General features: G+C 52.9%; 1 protein-coding gene across 8 annotated transcripts in view; it reads left to right on the top strand.

Moving 5' to 3' along the window:
* The window catches only part of KAZN (kazrin, periplakin interacting protein), a 1,230,044-nt gene that overhangs the window by 1,030,534 nt on the left and 180,821 nt on the right, over positions 1-18,689 (top strand). The window contains exon 1 of one of the 8 annotated variants that reach the window (XM_054662732.2): positions 5,665-6,261. The exons of 6 other annotated variants lie outside the window; for them this stretch is intronic. In XM_054662732.2, coding sequence (XP_054518707.1) covers positions 6,063-6,261 — 199 coding nt within the window. In that variant the 5' untranslated portion in view covers positions 5,665-6,062. Of the gene's footprint in view, positions 1-5,664; positions 6,262-18,689 lie in introns of those variants that run through there. One more of the 8 variants, XM_024354744.3, reaches the window with a different exon arrangement.

Here is an 18,689-nt window from a genome sequence, read left to right as displayed (position 1 = left end):
CAGACCAATATGGTGAAACCCCATCTCTACTAAAAATACAAAAATTAGCTGGGCGTGGTAACACGCGCCTGTAGTCCCAGCTACTCTGGAGGCTGAGACAGGAGAATTGCTTGAACTCGGGCAGCAGAGGTTGCAGTGAGCTGAGATTGCGCCACTGAAGTCCAGCCTGGGTGACAGAGCAAGACTCCACCTCAAAATATATCTATATCTATATCTATATCTATATCTATATCTATATCTATATCTATCCTGGGAGGAATTGCATCTTGCCACTAGCCTTGTAAGTGAGTTTGGTTTGGAAGTAGATTGTCCCTAGGTTGAGCCTCAAGTTGGCAGCAGCTCCACCTGACACCTTGATTGCAGCCTTTAAGAGACCCTGAACCAGAAGACCCAGCTAAGCCACACCTGGATTCCTGACCCATAGAAACTATGAGATAATCAATCCCTATTGTTTTAAACCACTGAGTTTGGAGGTGATTTGTTATGCAGCAATAGGTAATATACTTCCCATCACTACCAGCGACACACACACGAAACATACCCATGCAACTACCATGAGAAAGGATAAAAAAGAGCAAGTCAACTGCAGTGGGCAGAGCTAGAAAAACCCTCCTCACACCCGCGAAGCCAGCCCTTCGAACCTCCAGAACACTCAGATGCAGAGACAGGAGGCACTTTTTTGTTTGTTTGTTTTTGAGACAGTCTCTCTCTGTTGGCCAGGCTGGAGTGCAGTGGCATGATCTCAGCTCACTGCAACCTCCGCCTCCCGGGTTCAAATGATTCTCCTGCCTCAGCCTCCTGAGTAGCTGGGATGACAGGCGCGTTCCACCACACCTGGCTCACTTTTGTATTTTTAGGAGAAACAGGGTTTCACCATGTTGGCCAGGCTGGTCTCGAACGCCTGACCTCAGGCGATCCACCCGCCTTGGCCTCCCGAAGTGCTGGGATTACAGGCGTGAGCCACCGCGCCCCTCCCGAGGCACTTTTTCATGGTCACACACAGCAAGGGATCCTGACATTGTGGCTGAGGTCTTCATACCCCCTGGAAAGTTTCACCAGGAGTTACAAAACTATGGGGTGTTACAAAACTCTGCATCTTCCAGGAATCAAGAGTTACTGCTTTGTCTTAGCTAGGGGTGTTTGGAGATAGTAACATGTTGGCTGGAAGATCTCAGTAAAACATCTTCTACAAATAGAAACATAACAACATTTGGGTCAATGATGGATCGATCGCATATCTGATGATAGTCCCGTAAGATTATACTGTATTTTTACTGTAGTTTTTCTGTTGAGATATGTTTAGATATATAAAAACTTACCATCGTGTTACAATTATCTACACTATTCAGTACGGTGACATGTTGTACACAGGAGCAATAGACTATACCACATAGCCTAGGTGTGTAGTAGCTATCTCGTGTAGGTTGGGTAAGCACGCTTTATGATGTTTGCACAATGACAAAATTGCCTACCAATGCATTTCCCAGAACATCATTCTGCCTCTGTCCCTGTCCCTGTCATTAAGTGATGCATGACTATTTTAAAATCATAGCCAAATTGGGGGTGGGGGAAGGGAAAGATTTCAGTGGGCTCAAATATTCAACTTTAAGCAGACACCAAACATAATGGGGTCTCTTAATACCATGTTTCTGGGTTTTGTTCCTTAAGCCAAATTTATCTTGTAGTCTTCTCCAGTGATCTAAAGGATCTTCCTCTGGGAACGAGGGGATGCTCTGGATGGGACCTGCACTGACTTTTTTCTGTCTGCAGCCTCTTTTCTGTTTTTTTTTTTTTTTCTGGGTGGCGCCCTGTCCAGCCTGAGGTCAGGGTCATGGGGAACCTGTCTGGCCTCAGAGCCCAGAACCAGAGCAGCCTCCCCAACCCCCGTCTGGACTGCCCCTTTCCCCTCTGAAGTCACACTATGCCTCTGCTCTTTAAAATGAGTTGCCGGGAGGACTGGATGAGGACACCTCCTGCTGTCTTTCCGGACCCCCAAATCCCCCCTTCCTGCTGCCCCACGGAGGCTGGACACAGTGTGCCCTGGAGCAGGACAGAGTGAGCCAAGTTGTATCCAGCCTCAATTCCCAGCATCTCCCAGGGGGTCTGGGAAGGTCTCCTGGGAGTAGAACTGGCTACATAATTGGTAGGTCCCAACGTTCAAAAACAATTAAGAATTTCAAGGCAACAACAGCGGAGCATTCACCCAAGCTCCGGGCCCTTCTGAGCGCGGGGCCCAGTGTGACCACACAGGTCACATGCCCAGAAGCTGGCTCTGCAAACGGATCTCCTCTAAACCCCCCGGAGTTATCATTTGTGTGGGACCTGCCCAAGCCACTCAGGGCAGAAAATGGGTAGGTTAGTCCTTGACTCCAGGGTCTCCTGGTGGAGAACTGAGCAGAAACATCTCCTGGGCTCAGGGCGTCCTCATAAATGTACCTCAAGGTATTTTTAATGTACCTCCCCACCCAAGTCAGATGGGTTTCTGATAGGCTCCTAACTGCCACCGTGGCCACAGACTTGCCAGCTAGCAGAGTTGAGAGCAGGGAGAGTGAGGGGCTACAGCTGAGTAAGGGGGGCATGGGCAGCCTGGGAACCTCCAGAAAACTGGAGAAGGTGGACCCCACTGCCATCTGCAGTCCTGGGCCTGAGCATGCAACACACACACACACACACACACACACACACACACACACACACACACACACATTCACACAGAGCCACAGCCAAACTGCACGGAGTAAAAGTTACAGAGGGAATTCCCCAGGGTTGTGGCCTTACGAAGCAGCTTGGATGATTGAAAAGTAACTAGGACGTATGTGCGCTTCGGGAGGTTACAGAGGGGACCAGTGACGGTAGCCGTGAAATGGTCCCTGGTGGCCAATGGGCTACATAAAGACTTTCAGATATGTTTACTTTCTTCTTCTTCCTCCGTCTCCTCTTCCTCCCTTTCCTTCTTCTTAAGTTTTAAAGAGTTGCTAATATTTCAAATTCAGATTTCACATAAAAATCCATATTCCTAGTAGTTCTAAACAAACAAAAAAAAGTAGAACATCTGATAACACTAAGACTACATTCCTGCCTGACAACAATCTACAGCCACCTCTACAGGGGCCGGTGGCCTCATTGGCCACAGTCCCCACCAGCCTAATGTCTCTCTGATACCAAATCCAAGTGACAGGAGCTACATACTCATACTTGTGCTGGGTTTTGTTTATTGGGGTTTTGTTGTTGTTTGTTTGTTTTTTGAGACCAGGTCTCACTCTGTCGCCTAGCCTGGAGTGTGCTGGCACAATCTCGGCTATCTGCAGCCTCCCCCTCCTAGGTTCAAGTGATTCTCCTGCCTCAGCCTCCTGAGTAGCTGGGATTACAGGTGTGTGCCACCACTCCCGGCTAATTTTTGTATTTTTAGTAGAGACGGGGTTTCACCATATTGGCCAGGCTGGTCTTGAACTCTTGACGTCAAGTCATCCACCCTCCTCGGCCTCCCAAAGTGCTGGGATTCCAGGCGTGAGCCACCATGCCCAGCCAGGTGCTATTTTTTTCTTGTCATGGAGTTAAGAGGAAAGCACACGTCTCTATCAAAAGTATAATTCATGTACTTCAAGAAATACGTGAAAGACTATGTTTCTTTGCAGAAGTGAAAAGTCTCCTAAGTGTTTAATATGCCAAGAGTGTTTAAGTCAAAATAATACAACATAAATGCCCTTATGAAATAAACCACAGTAGCCCCTGCTCAACCCAGCTCACTCATTTATGTTCCCAGGCAGGTCCCTGAAGGTAACTCAGACAGTCCTGGACCAGATTCTCCAGGATGCAGGGGCTGGCAAGGGCATTCCTAGCTTCTCCGCTCTCGGGCGCTCAGAGTGATCATTCTTTTGTTCTGCTCTGTCTGTTATCTCAGTAAAGGAGAGGAATTAGGGGATTCCCAGCATCTCTGGTCACTTGGTGTGGTGTCAGTTTCCTTCCTCCTGGAAAAGTGGTGTGGGTACTTTTCTTCCACAGCTGGGAGCACCCAGCACTTCGCATGCCACTCTGCCGTCCTCTGGGCAGTTAAAAGTGCACTTTGGGAGGCCGAGGCTGGCGCATCACCAGATCAGGAGTTCGAGACCAGCCTGACCAATATGGCGAAACCCTGTCTCTACTAAAAATACAAAAATTAGCCAGGCATGGTGGCGGGCACCTGTAATCCCAGCTACTCAGGAGGCTGAGGCAGGAGAATCGCTTGAACCCGGGAGGCGGAAGTTGCAGTGAGCCAAGATCACACCACCGCACTCCAGGCTGGGTGACAAACCGAGACTCTGTCTCAAAAAAAAAAAAAAAAAAAGTGCCAGCTAGACAGGGCAGGGGTTCTAAGGCAGCCTCCGCAGCTGGGCCAGTTTCCATCATTGGGAAGGTGAGGATGAGGGGGCGGGGGGAAGCTGGGAAGGCCTTGATAGTTGGTGGCCAGGCCACTGTGGTTGCTGAGAGCCAGGGCTTCTAACCCATGGGCAGGAAACTGCTCCTAAAAGGTTTTGTAGACTTAAGGGAAAGTAATTAGGTTCTCACAGCTTGTTGGACAGCCATAGGCCAGTGACCTAGAAATTTGCACATCTCAGGCCTGGGCCAGTGGGAGCCTCAGATTACAGAGCCAAGCCTGGGCAGGGTAAGGTTGCTAGCATGCTGCCTACAAGGGGAGGCTGGGGGCTCCATGAGTGTGTGACTGACTCCTCACCTGGCTGTGTGGCCTCGGCTCCCACGTATCTACAACAGGGGGAAACTGGACCTGCCTCCTGGGGCTGTAAGGAGATAATTAGTCTTTCTAAACAGCATCGTAATCCCCAGATCAAAGGGGGCTCAGAGCTGCACACTTACTTCACAGGAGCACTGCCAGCCTGAACACCCACTCCAGCGGGTGGGTTCTGTTGTGCAGACCCTCCAAGGTGCCACTTCCTACAGGGTTTGCCTGGCCTTGTCACTGTTCCCCCACCCACTCCCAGGGTCCAGGCTCTGGCCTCCCCTGCCAATGGCTGCCATAATTGGAGAGTTCATGGGCAGCACTGATAATGGACAGTGGGGAATTACTAATGCCTAACTCATAGATGGGGAAACTGAGGCTGGGGAAGTGAGGTGAAGTCACAGGGCCTCCCACCAGATCTCAGCCCCCTCGCGATCTCCCCCACCAGACGGTGGGTGCACTCAGCATTCCCCTCACTTAGAGGATGGCCGGTCGCACGCAAAGATGAGCGAAGGAAAGGTCCCGGGGCTGCTCCCCTGCCCGCCCACTCTTTCTGACCTCTCCCGGCCAGCTGTGGGGACCTCGGCTCTCGGCAAGGCTGTCACAGGGTGTCAGGAGAGGAGAGAGACACAGCAAAGTGGGGTGCCAGGCAGAGGCCAGGGGCTTTCAAAGACTGGGGCTCGAGTTCCGTCACAGCCGCCCCTGTGACATCGGCCATCTTTCTGACCCTCCGTGTCCCCGGGAATGACCGCGTCGGGGATGCACCGAGTGGCGGGGGCCGGGCGCACAACGGGGCGACGCGGCGGCGCTCCCCGGGCACTGGGGCCAGTCTGGGCGCCGCGGCGGGGCGGGGGCGGGGCGGGGGCGGGGCGAGCCTCGGCAGTCGCCAGCCCGGAAGGAGCGGGAGGAGGAGCCGCGGGACTGGGAGCCGTTCCCACGTGAGAGGCTCCGCGGCCGAATTCCTCGCGTGCAGCAGGCGCGGACCGCCCGGCGTCCGGCCGGACGGAGAGCCCTGGTCCGGCGCGCGCCGCCGGCCGGGCGGGAGGCGGGGGCGGACTTGGCTGCGCCCCGATGCGGCGGCGACCTCCGGGTCTGTGAGCCCGGCGCGCGCCGTCGGAGCCCCTCGCGCAGCCGCGGGTAGCGTCCCCCCGGGCACCCGGCATGCGGGCGGCCGACTCGGGCTCGTGGGAGCGCGTCCGCCAGCTCGCGTCGCAGGGCGAGCCGGCGCCTTCCTGCGGGGCGGGGGCCGGGCCCGCGCGGCCCCCGGGACCCGCAGCCTGCGAGCAGTGCGTGGACGCGGCGGGGCCCGGCGATCGGCCCCGCCCCGGGGTTCCCCGGGTCCGAGCGGATGGCGACTGCAGCCAGCCCGGTAGGTGCGCGCGGGGCGGGGCGGGGCGGGCGGCGCGGACACAGGCCCAGGAGCCGCCGGGGTCGGGCGCGCGAGGGCGCTCGGAGCCGGGATCGGGAAGCCGCTGGTGGCAAAGTTCTCGCAGCGCGCGGAGCCCCGAGCCCCGGGCGGGTGCAGCGAGAGGCGTGCGGGACGCAGAGTGAGTTCCTCGGCGTGGGGACCGGGGCTCGGGGGCTGCACCGGGGGGCCAGGACCGCGCTTGCCGGAGCCAGGCCATCCCGCGGCGCCTGGAGACCCCGCTCCGGGCTGGACCCCGCGTCTGCTGGGGGAAGCGTGGGAAAGGGGCCAGCCCTGCGCGAAGTTGGTTCGGCCCCCTGGGACCGCACCTGTGAGCCATCTGGCGGCCCCCGCGGAGTGCAGAGGGGAGCCCCCTTCACCGCCGCCCCTCCGAGGCGAAATTGATGCCTCGCATTTGCTAGGAGCGGAGAGATTGCTGCGTTTCTCATACACTTGAACTCCGAGTAATGCAGAAAGAGAAATTGCAGAGGTGGAGACACAAACGCAGTGATCTAATTGCGTTTGGTTGGCGAATCCGCCCCAAGTGGAGAACAGCGTTTTACTGTTAAAGTGTTCCCAGCGGGTGTGCCCGTTCCATCCCACTCAGGCCTGCGCTATCTCCCTTCCCCCTGCCCCTTCCCCCCAAGTTAGGGCATGGGGATGGGAGACAGGAACCCCTGCGTCATCTTGACTGGAGTAGGAAGAAACCTTAGAAGACGAAGGGCTTTTCTGAGAAGGGGCTGCCATCACCAGGTCCAAGTTCTGAATACTTTTTCCGGGAAAAACGGGAGGGGGAGGCACAACATAATTATTCCGTATTCATCGAACACCTATTGTGTTCTAGTAATTCACATGCAACACATCCTTAAAATCTTATCACTACCCTGGGAGTGAGGCTGTGTTATCTCCATGCAGATGAGAACAGAAAAGCCCGGAGGTTAAGCGACTTGCCCAAGTTCCCAGAGTCCTAAATCATGGTGTTGGAATTCCCAGTTTTGTCCGTGGAAATCCAAAGTCTTCGCACCGTAATACCTCTCCCAGGCAGCAAGCTCACTAGCTGGGGAGCACACGGGCTTATTTTCCTAATAATCATTTCTTTCCTGTAAGAAAAAAGCCAACCACAAGGCCCCCTATTCTTGTTTTTGCCTATGGTAGCCTCCCCAGGAGATGGAATGCCGCCTCTGGGTGTCAGGGCAGAGTAGTCCTCTCTCCTGTGTTGGAGTTTTCCTTTTCCCACCTTCTCCCCAGTTACACACGGCAGAGTCCAAGACGGGTTGATGTAAAACAGCATCGATGCGAAGAGGAAGCAGATGGGAGAGTTTGGTCAAGTTGCTTCATCTTTTTGAGACTCAATTTACCCATCTGTACAGTGGAAATAATAATAGTACCAACTAAAGATTTGTCATTCCAAAGATGGTGTCTGTAAAACACCTTGCCTCATTCACCATAAATGCTTTTTTTTTTTTTTTTTTTTTTTTTTTGAGACGGAGTCTCGCTCTGTCGCCCAGGCTGGAGTGCAGTGGCGCGATCTCGGCTCACTGCAAGCTCCGCCTCCCGGGTTCACGCCATTCTCCTGCCTCAGCCTCCCAAGTAGCTGGGACTACAGGCGCCCGCTACCACGCCCGGCTAATTTTTTGTATTTTTAGTAGAGACGGGGTTTCACCGTGTTAGCCAGGATGGTCTCGATCTCCTGACCTCGTGATTCGCCCGCCTCGGCCTCCCAAAGTGCTGGGATTACAGGCGTGAGCCACCGCGCCCGGCCCACCATAAATGCTTAATGCATGTTAGTCCTCAGCTCCTTCTGGCATTACATGCTTGCCAGATGACCTGTCAGTGCTCCCACTGACTCAGTTTCCCATTAGATTGTGGCGCTCTCTGCTCCATCTCCACCCTCATGAACTATGTCAAGATGACTTTTGTCTTGTCTGTAAATTACTAAAGTGATCTGAGGCTGAGTGTTGTGTCAGTGGAAGTTGTTTTCATGTAAACATGTACAGGAGATGGCTAGGTGGAGATAGGGCTGTTTACTTTGTGTCTCTATAGACTCCATTTGTGTGTTCATCATAATATCCTAATGACACAGTGTAGCCCAGGAATGCCTGTTTCCTAGGTCTAGGGGTGGTTGTTATTCCTGCAGCCCTCATGGTATGTCCGTTTTAAAAGACAGCACATTGGAAATCTCTTTTCCCAGTTTACAGATGACATCACTGGCATGAAACAAGATCAGACCAGCAGCTAAACCAGAAAGTTTTGAGTTTTCTCTACCCTACTACCCTTCACCCTTTCTGGTCTCTGGTTCTTAAAGACCAAATCGAGTTTCTGAGAACTTCCATGATGGCCAGGCATTGAGGACAGCCTGCCGTGGAAATGGTTCTGAAACCATTGGCTGTTACAAGGGGCTTTCCTCTAGGAGGGCGATGGGAACTCTGGCTCAAAGCTGCAAGCTGAACTTGTTGCTGAAATAAACATTTCAGCCAGGCTGTGAGGTGGCTCTTCCTCGAATCTCAGCACTTGATCCCAAGTCAAATGTGGTGCTCAGTTTAAGGAGCTGAAAGAGGTGCCCTGTTGGATGGGAGAGTCTGTGAATTGGCACTTTCAGAGATGTGGGGAAGGGAAAAGATAGAGGGGGATGCTGGCTTGGTGGGATGGAGGCCCGAACACCTTGAATTGCTCAGGGAGAATGTCCTGAGATCGGCAGGTGATGGCCCTGTGATGGTGACAGCTCTGGTCTCCAGGGTGCGTGACCCAGGGACTAGAGCAGGAGGTGCAGACGTTGGATGTTTGCACAATCCGCACCTGCTTCTGCCTCGATTGCGTTTTACTCTGAGATGTTCCACAACTCACTTTCCCTGTTGGCACCAAGGGAATAACTCCTTCTGAAGGACGGATCATTCCAGAGCCCCCTCAGAGTGAACCAGGTGCTCACTGGAGGTTCTTAAGCTGGGAACAGGAATCCGGTTCTTCTATCTTTCATTGTCCATTCATTCGGTCACATTTCTTGAGCATCTGCTCCGGGCCAGGCACTGTTGTAGCTGCCAGGGATATGGCAGCAAAGGAGATGACTGCAGCCCTGGTTTCCATGGAGCTTATATTCTGTGGGAGGAGATTTCCAGTAGGCAAATAGGCACAGGATATGTCCAGAGATGGTGTAAGTGCTATGCAGAAAAATAAAGCCGGGGAGGGGTTAGAATGATGGGAGCAGGTGCTGCTTAGTTTTTAGGTAGGGTGGACAGAGGAGCACGTTCTAGAATGAAGTGAGGTGTGTGGGTGCTGAGTTTCTAAGGCAAGAGGGTGTTGCTGATCAGCTAAAGGAACTAAGCCATTTTTAAAAGGTGATGGGAGATTAGTATCTTTGTAGACGAGGCACTCTACAGGTCTGTAACTGAAGCATCTGCACTCTAACCCTTTTGCTCCATTTGGCATTTCTCTTAACCCCGAGCTCAGAAAGCCACGTGGCCTTATTCTGCCTCTTCACATCCTCTACCTTTTTAAAATTCTGTATTATTTTATGACGATGATCATTTGGGTTCTTATCACTTCTTGCCCCTCCCCTTTACATGAAACCCGCGGTTGAGGGGACTGGGGCGCTTGTGTGTCTTTGTCTTTGTGTACCGGCTCCCAGCACTGTACCCTTCTGGGGACCAGTTGTGTCGTGAACGAAACAGGATGCCTTGTCTTCATGGGTCCTCCCAGCAACCCAATGGGGAAGTGCAGTTGCTAATCCCATCCACAGATGGGGAAACTGGTCCTTAGAACAGTTCAGTAACTGCCCAAGGCCACACAGCCAGTGGGTGTCCCAACCGGGAATTTATCCCAGACTGTAGACCTCAGCAGTATGGAAAGACTTCATGTTGCTCTTAAGAAAGTAGACCTACATGGCGGGGCGCAGTGGCTCACGCCTGTAATCCCAGCACTTTGGGAGGCCGAGGTGGGCGGATCACGAGGTCAGGAGATCGAGACCATCCTGGCTAACACGGTGAAACCCCGTCTCTACTAAAAATACAAAAATTAGCCTGGCGTGTTGGCGGGTGCCTGTAGTCCCAGCTACTTGGGAGGCTGAGGCAGGAGAGTGGCATGAACCTGGGAGGCGGAGCTTGCAGTGAACCGAGATCGTGCCACTGCACTCCAGCCTGGGCGAAAGAGCGAGACTCCGTCTCAAAAAAAAAACAAAAAAAAAGAAAGTAGACCCACATTGTTTCTGGTCTCTTTTTCCTTTAAATTTTTATCCTTAAAAAAAAAGTTTGTCCTCTCCTTGACATTCCTTGTTTTAAGCAACTCAAGCATTTGCTTATCTTCCTGCTGTTAGCAATTTCAGTGGGAGGTCAGCTCTCTGTGAGCCGTTCTGAGAAGAACTTGTGCTGGGACTGGATGAGATGCAATCTCCACTGCTTGGAATTAAGAATGGTTTTAGGAAGCTGCCCACTAGGACCCATTGGTGGGTTTCGTGTGAGCATACTTCCGTTAGCAGGGCGAGGGCAGGATGGAGGCAATGGAGGGCTTGGTTCTTCTGGACAATCAGGGTGAAAGCCACTGCTGAGATCCGTTTCCCTGAGGAGTCTCAACCTGTGGTCCGGCACCCTCTGCCCTCCACCCTGTGTTGTGGTCCAGTGTGATGGACTGAACTTTATCCTTCTGCCAAGGCTGGTGGCACGCCATAGTGGGTACAGGGCACCAGTTTTGGAATCAAACACACACTGATTTGAATTTGTCAGCTCTGCTCCTTACTAGCTATATGCCCCTAAGCAAGTTATTTAATGTCCCAAGCCTCAGTTTACCCTTCTGTAAAATGGAAATTGTATTACCCACCTCAGAGTTGTTGGAAATTGGACAGGAATCTGTGTGATTAGCATCCTTTCCCCCTGTGGGGCCTGGTGCTACCCATGCCATAAGGAAGGTGGGGGAATTTCTATTCCTGTAGACTCCAAAGGACTTGATGTATATGTGTTTCAAATATATATCATACATTTTTTTTTTTTTTTTGAAGTTTGAAATATTGGGATTTACTCAAACAGGTGACTCCAAAGGGCTGCTAGCTGCTTATTTGGCTTTCTGAGTCATCACGAAATCTCCATAATGGGCACCAAGCACCATTTATGTTGTTTGTAATATTCCAGTTGAGTGAACTGGACGATTTGCCAGGACCCTCCAGCCATTCTGGAGGAAGAAGAGTTTGTTCATTTTTTAAATCATCTCAAGAGGAAAATAGCACCCCTGGCTCTGGAGTTAGCGTCCCTCATCTGTAACACGGCAAGCTGACAAAAATGGAACGTCAGCACATTTGCATGTAGACAGATTTTAGTCCCAGCAGATAAGCACACCCAACATGTCATTAAAGCCGGCCGAAGCCATCGCCCTGGGGATCCCGTGTTTGCTGTGAGTCACTAAGGGCTGTAAACACTCCAGAGAGACAGGCATGGTTATAAGGGGTGTGCGGGCGTGGAGTTATTTTAATGGATTTACTCTCCATGAGTGCGTCTTATGTTGCGGGTGCCAGATGAGTGCCTTTCAAGGGAGAGGGAAGGTCAGGCTTGCCTCCTGTTCACAAGGACAACCTCTGTCTCCCTTGTGGCGGCCTCTATGAAGGTGGGGACTCCAGGCTTTCTCTCGTCTGCTTTTTCGATGCCTTCAAGAGAGGCCAGTTAGAGGATATCAATTGTGGCAATTCCCCAGAGCCCTCATCAAATGGCATTAGCCCATCATGTGCTGCAGTGGCACCCAGTTTGGAGGAAATTCGGAACCAGAAGAGTGTGACAGGTACGCGAGTGCTGCCCGCTGTCCCAGCCCTGAACTGGCTGACACTGAGTCTGGCCTAAGGAGCGGGGAGCTGGTGGGCTCTGGATGGGGCCCGTCCTCAGTCTACGTGCTGGACACTGGGGACTGTTTTGGGAAACACCCTCCACCTGGCACCTGGTCGCTAATCTGCCGGTGCCCGTGGTCTCGTCTTTTGTTGCTTCTTGGATTCGGAGGCTGGCGCAGGCTCCCAACTAGTTCGGGCTGTAACTTTATCACAGGCATTGACTGTGTTCACTACCTTTTAATTGTACAGAAGTTTCAGAAAAGCTCTCCTGGGGAATTGGAGAGAAGTAAAAACAACAGCTGCTATTTCCCGGATGCTTTATTCCCTCCCCTCGCAGCACAGCCTCAGCAGCATGTTCCTGACTTTGAAGTTCTATGTGCCCAGGCTGGGAAGAATGTGGATTTTCGTTCAGTCGGGTCCCGTTAGTGTGGAAAGGATCATTGACTGAGGGCCGAGCAGGAACCAAGCACCCTGTTACATGTGTTCCTTTTGATCCCCCTATTCCTGTCAGGCAGCTGCCATTCTCCCCATCTTACAGGTGAGACCACTGAAGCCTGGGAGAGGTTACACCGGTTGTGGAAAGTAGCTGTTCCAGGCTGCCATGCTGCCCTCCTGGGACCCTTCCTCCTGCAGTTTCCTTGTCAGCTGATGATTCCCCGGGCTACCAGGCCACAGAGCGGAGGCTGAGCTGCTGAGAGTCACGGGACTTTTCTCCCTGGCACCTTCGGCTCACTGGCTTCCAATCAGCCAGAGCCAGTTGGGAGGGGGGAACCTTGGGGCCCAGAGTGGCCCCCGATCTCTGTCAACAGGAGACTCTGCCCCTGCCCCTTCACCCCAGCCTGAAGCCAGAGGCAAGCTGGCTCCTGACGGGAGGCTTCCCCGCCACAACCGTTTGAAAACCTAGAATGCAGAGCCCTGAGAGGGAAACCTCTGCAGGGATGGGGTGAACCCGTTCCCTCTACTAGGTGAGGAAACTGAGGCCCGAGGCTGGGAAGGGACCATACTCCAGGGTGTCACACAGGGAGGCTTCCAGGGCCAGATATGAAACCTTAGAAAAGGTATGGGAGGCTGGGCTCGGTGGCTCACACCTGTAATCCCAGCACTTTGGGAGGCCGAAGCAGGTGGAGCACTTGAGGTCAGGAGTTCAGGACCAGCCTGGGCAACATGGTGAAACCCCATCTCTACTAAAAAAAAAAATACAAAAATGAGCCCAGCGTGGTGGCGCATGCCTGTAGTCCCAGCTACTCGGAAGGCTGAGGAAGGAAAATTGATTGAATCCGGGAGAAGAGGCAGAGGTTATAGTGAGCTAAGATCATGCCACTGCACTCCAGCCTGGGCAACAGAGCAAGACTCTGTCTTTAAAAAAAAAAAAGAAAAGTCATGGGAGTGTCTTGGCAGCACTGGAAATTTTCACCCTTTACCATCTTCCCAGCCCTCTCTGACCCATTCAAGGAGGGTCTCAGACTTCAGGGATTGCAGCGGTCTGGGGTGCTTGCTAAGGTATAGATTCTCAGGCTCCCCTCCTCCCCCGCCAGGAATCTGGATTTGTATCAAGTACCCTGCGTAATTTTGGCATTCCACAGATCAGACATTGAGAACCTCTGCCCTTTGCTTTCCTAGGATTGGGTTAATTTTTTTAGAGTAAGAAACCCAGGAGGGCACATACTCTGGTTTACACTGTGTTGCCCAGGCTGGACCACAGGGACGATCCACAGGCACGATCAGAGCACGCTAGCACCTTTTCACTCCCACCAGTGGCCCAAAGTACACAGTCAGGTAGATGGACATCTAAGTTAAATCTCGCTTTTTTTCCTTTTTGTGCCAACCCCTGTCCGGGCACACGTGTTCCCAGAATCTACTAGAAAGAGGCACGTGCCTTTCTCAGTCTTGTGAACTCACAAGACTGCCGTGCAGTGAGAGAACACATGGAGGATTTGGTGGTAGCTGTTTGGACACCCTGCTCCCGGCTCCAGGCTGCCCACCAGCACCCCGTGTTTCCCGTTCATCCTGAATTCCTGGCTCCTTGAGCCCCACAGAGGAGCCAAGGCGCTGGGCAGGGTGCTAAGGAGACAGAGGAGACCAAACTCTTGTCCTGTGATTCACCTCTGGGCCGCCTGTGGGGCCTGTTCGTCCATGCTCCCCACTACGGCTCCCCACCCTCCCCGCCCCGTCCCCTGCCCCGGGTCCCTTTCATTGTCGGACGTGATGCCGTTCAGGTGGTCAAACATCCAGCTGGGTGCTTGTCTGTGCTTCCTCTGGCATCTCTACCTGTGTCAGCCAGAGAGTGGAGAGCCACGTGGGGGAGTTTCTATTTACTCTCTACCCTTTGGGGAGGGAAGCCAAGGGGCCTGGGAGGTTGCGAGGAGAGCCTGCGTGGGGCCCTCCCCTGCATGGTAGCCCCTGGGCTTAAATGCAGCTAGTACGACTGAAGAACTGAGATTTAAATTGTACTTCATTGTAAAAGGCCACATGTGGCTAGAGGCTCCCATGTTGGAGCTGGCCCTGAATCAGGGCATGAGGCTCATGAGTGTTTCCAAGGCCCGTCTTAGCTTGGGAAGCCTGAGATGTGTGTTTTTCCACCGACAAGATGTGTGTTTTCCACCCACAAGGAGCTGAGCCCTGACATCAGTGGGCTCAAATGCAGAGTCCCACCCCAGAAATTGACTCCAGGGTGGAGTTCAGAACCCTGCACTTTTTTTTTTTAATTGAATTTTTTGTATTATGGTAAAATGTATGTAACATAAAATTGACCATTTTAACCATTGTTCGATATTCAATTTAGTGGCATTAAGCGCATTTACAGTGTTGAAGGACCATCACCATAATCCATTTCCAAAATTTCTTCATCACCCCAAACAGAAACCCTGCCCATTAAACACTAACTCTCCATCCCTCTCCCCCAGCCCCTGCCAACCACCATTCCAGTTTCTGTCTGTATGTGTTGGTCTATTCCAGGTACCTCATCTAAGTAGGATCACACCATAGTTGCAGGGTTCTGCACTATTTATTTCTTTATTTATGAGATGGAGTTTCGCCCTTGTTGCCCAAGCTGGAGTCCAATGGCACAATCTTGGCTCACCGCAACCTCTGCCTCCTGGGTTCAAGCGATTCTCCTGCCTCAGCCTCCCAAGTAGCTGAGATTACATACATGTGCCACCACACCTGGCTAATTTTTTGTATTTTTAGTAGAGACAGGGTTTCACCATGTTAGCCAGGCTGCTCTCGAACTCCTGACCTCAGGTGATCCGCCTGCCTCGGCCTCCCAAAGTGCTGGGATTACAAGTGTGACCCACCATGCCCGGCCAGGTTCTGCAGTTTTAACATACAGTCCATTCCTGCCCCACTGCTGATGGTCCTGGAACCACATCTGGAAGTACCTTGTCTTAAGTGTTTTATCCCCAACACTTCCCTTAACCCTTTAAACAGGGCTCCCTCACAGGTGCACTGGGAACGTTTGGGGAAGATGTAAATCCAGGTATCTTTTTCCGATAATTAAAATCAGCACCTTGATATGTCTCTGGCATTGTGATGTACATTTTAATTCTTATTTTAGAGACAAGGTCTCACTGTGTTACCCAGGCTGGTGTGCAAGGGCTGTTCACAGGCATGATCATTGCATACTACAGCCTTGAACTCCTGGTTTCAAGCCATCCTCCTGCCTCAGCCTCCCAAGTAGCTAGGACTACAGGCATGTGCCACCACACCCAGCAGCATCACTTTTGTCTGTTTGTGTGGGATGTAGCTTTTTTTTTTTTTTTTTTTTTTTTTTTATGAGACGGAGTCTTGCTGTGTCACCCAGGCTGGAGTGCAGTGACGTGATCACTGCAAGCTCCGCCTCCCGGGTTCACGCCATTCTCCTGCCTCCGCCTCCCGAGTAGCTGGTTAGCTAGGACTACAGGCGCCCGCCACTACGCCTGGCTATTTTTTTGGATTTTTAGTAGAGACGGGGTTTCACCGTGTTATCCAGGATGGTCTCGATCTCCTGACCTTGTGATCTGCCCGCCTCGGCCTCCCAAAGTGCTGGGATTACAGGCGTGAGCCACCACGCCCGGCCAGGATGTACCTTTTTAAAAAGAGAAATGATTGGGGTTTTTGTCAGTTTTCTTTTCTTTTTTTTTTTTCTTTGAGATGGAGTCTCGCTCTGTCACCAAGGCTGGAGTGCAGTGGTGCGTCTTGGCTCACTGCAACCTCCGCCTCCCGGGTTCAAGCAATTCTCTGCTTCAGCCTCCCGAGTAGCTGGGATTACAGGTGCCTGCCACCACGCCCGGCTAATTTTTGTATTTTTAGTAGAGACGGGGTTTCACCATCTTGGCCAGACTGGTCTTGAACTCCTGACCTTGTGATCCACCTGCCTTGGCCTCCCAAAGTGCTGGGATTACAGGCGTGAGCCACTGCGCCCGGCCCTCCTTTTTCATAGCATATTTGTGACTGCTGAGCCCCAGGACCACTCCTTGCCCTGGGGTTTTGAACAGAAGGGCACCTGCTGCTTAGACGCTGTAGTGTAGGGAGACAACCTTTCCTTCAGTGTGAGACAGATTTTCTGTTCAGCAACGGGACGGGCTGCCCTGGGAGGCAGTGGGTTCCCCAGCACTGGAGGCATCAGGCAGGGACTGGGTGTGCCCCGTCAGGGTACCAGAGTGGTCATTTGGGGGCTGATGCTGGCCCGTATCCATCTAAATACTCAATTGCTCATCCTGGCCTCCAGTCGCCCCCTCCATCTCTCCTTTCAGAGAAGGGTGGGGAGGTTGGGCCAGCCAGGTCTGTGGCGCTGCAGCCACCTTCACACCATGAGCATTCCCTGCTGCTCGACAGCTTCAAACATCCCAGGATGAGGGTCATCGCTGATCTGGGGTAGCCCTTCTTCTAGCACCGGGGGCCTCTGTGGCATTCCCGTAAACCTCCCTGGCCGGGGAGGAGTTGCTGGGCTTGCATTTCCACAGTGCCAGCCCTCAGCCTTCCTGTGCTCCTTCCAGGCCCTCCTGGGTGCACCAGCGACTGACCAAGGGGCAAACCTGCATCCCTGGTTTTCCCTCTGCAGGGACAGAGGCTACCCCTTGGGTTCTGGAGCAGTCACGGTTGCCTCCCCTGCCAGTCTGGGCTGACTTCTCCCTCCCACCAGGGTACAGTGGTTCTTTTTTTTCTTTCTTTCTTTCTTTTTGAGACAGAGTTTCACTCTTGTTGACAAGGCTGGAGTGCGGTGGCGCAATCTTGGCTCTCTGCAACCTCCGCCTCCCGGGTTCAAGAAATTCTCCTGTCTTCCTAGGATCAGGGGCCCTACTGTGTCCTTTGTGCCTTTGCCCCCAACCCCCAGCCCCATCCCCCAGAACCGCTTGAGCTGGACCATCGATTCTCAAGGTGTGCCGCCAGGACCAGCAACATCAGCAGCGCCCAAGGACATATTAGAAATGCAAATTCTCTGTCCACTCCAGACCTACAGAATCAGAAACTGGGGGTGGGCCCAGTCTGGGTCTTAACAAGCCCTGCAAGGCGATGCTGATGTAACTATAGTCTGAAAGCAGCCACTGAGGAAGGCGGCTCTAGAAAGCTTTTTCCACTTCTATTTTTCCTCTTTCCCTCCCTCTAGCCTCTCCCTTCCCCTTCTCCCTGTACCCTGGCCTGTTCCCTGCCCAGCTGCCAAGGGCTGGTTGGCCCTTCTATGCCTAGGGGCTACTGGATGTGTCACTAGATGGTCTGTCTGCCTTTCACAAGGGCCTTCAGAGATCCTGGCCTTACCCAGGGGACAGCCCTAATGGTGATGTTGGTGGGGCAAGTGGAGCTGCAGCCTATAGCACCCCCGCCCCTATCTTCTCTCCCAACATCCCAGGTGGTGGCCGCCTGCTCCCCAGTGCCAGAATTTTAGAAGAGCAGAGGGCCAGATGGGCCCATTTCCCTGGAGCCTCCAAGCCCCCCTGCCCTTGGGGACGCCTGGATGACATCCGCCCATCCCACAGCTGTGCTCAGCAGGCATTGCTTTTCCATGTCATGTCTCTCCAGTGTGTGGAAAGGCAGGGGAGGTGACGGGCAGAACATCAACCCTGGCTTTGCAGATTACCTGCTGTGGGACCTTGTACAGTTCACTCACCCTCTGGACCTGTGTCCCTGTTTGGTGAAATGAAATCATAGCGTCAGCCTGGCCTAGCTCACGGATCTGTGTTTGCTTTACGAGAGCCCGTGGATTTGGAAGTGCTTCACTCATTCTGTGGCACGTTAGAGATGCGGTTGGTACCATCAGATGCAGTTGGTATCATCGGTTGGTAGTTGTAGGATGCTGGTGAAGACAGACCTATACCTGGGGCAACCAAATTGTCCTGTTTTTCTCAGGACTTTCTTGGTTCCAGCACTGGACATCCCGCACCATGGGATATGCCTTGGTCTCAGGCAAACCGGGCTGGTTGATCACTGGTGCCCTGCTCCACTGTGCCAGCCACACTCGGCTACTTTTGCCATATAGAAAGGGATCCCTCCACCCTCCCAGCAGTTAAGGCCTCACCTACCTGCTCCGCCCCCTTTTAGATTCCCTGTTCACTTTGATCCTTCCTCATCCCATAAGTACTTACCAGGCCCCAACTGGGCACCTGGAACTGACAGCTGAGCAGGACGAACCCTACTTTCATGGCACTTATATTCTGGAAGAGGGTTTTTTTCTGCCTAAAACTCCTGACTGAAACCAGAAAGGAAAGATACCCTCCCTCACCCTGTCCCCAGATGCGACAAGCCTCCTTGTTCATCCACGTGGCGGGCATCCAGCACCTGCTCTGTTCTCGGTTTTGTGT

The sequence above is a fragment of the Pan troglodytes genome, chromosome 1 (genome assembly GCF_028858775.2).
Source record: "Pan troglodytes isolate AG18354 chromosome 1, NHGRI_mPanTro3-v2.0_pri, whole genome shotgun sequence".
In the NCBI taxonomy this organism is placed as follows: Eukaryota; Metazoa; Chordata; class Mammalia; order Primates; family Hominidae; genus Pan; species Pan troglodytes.
This window is presented reverse-complemented; position numbering and strand designations above follow the sequence as displayed.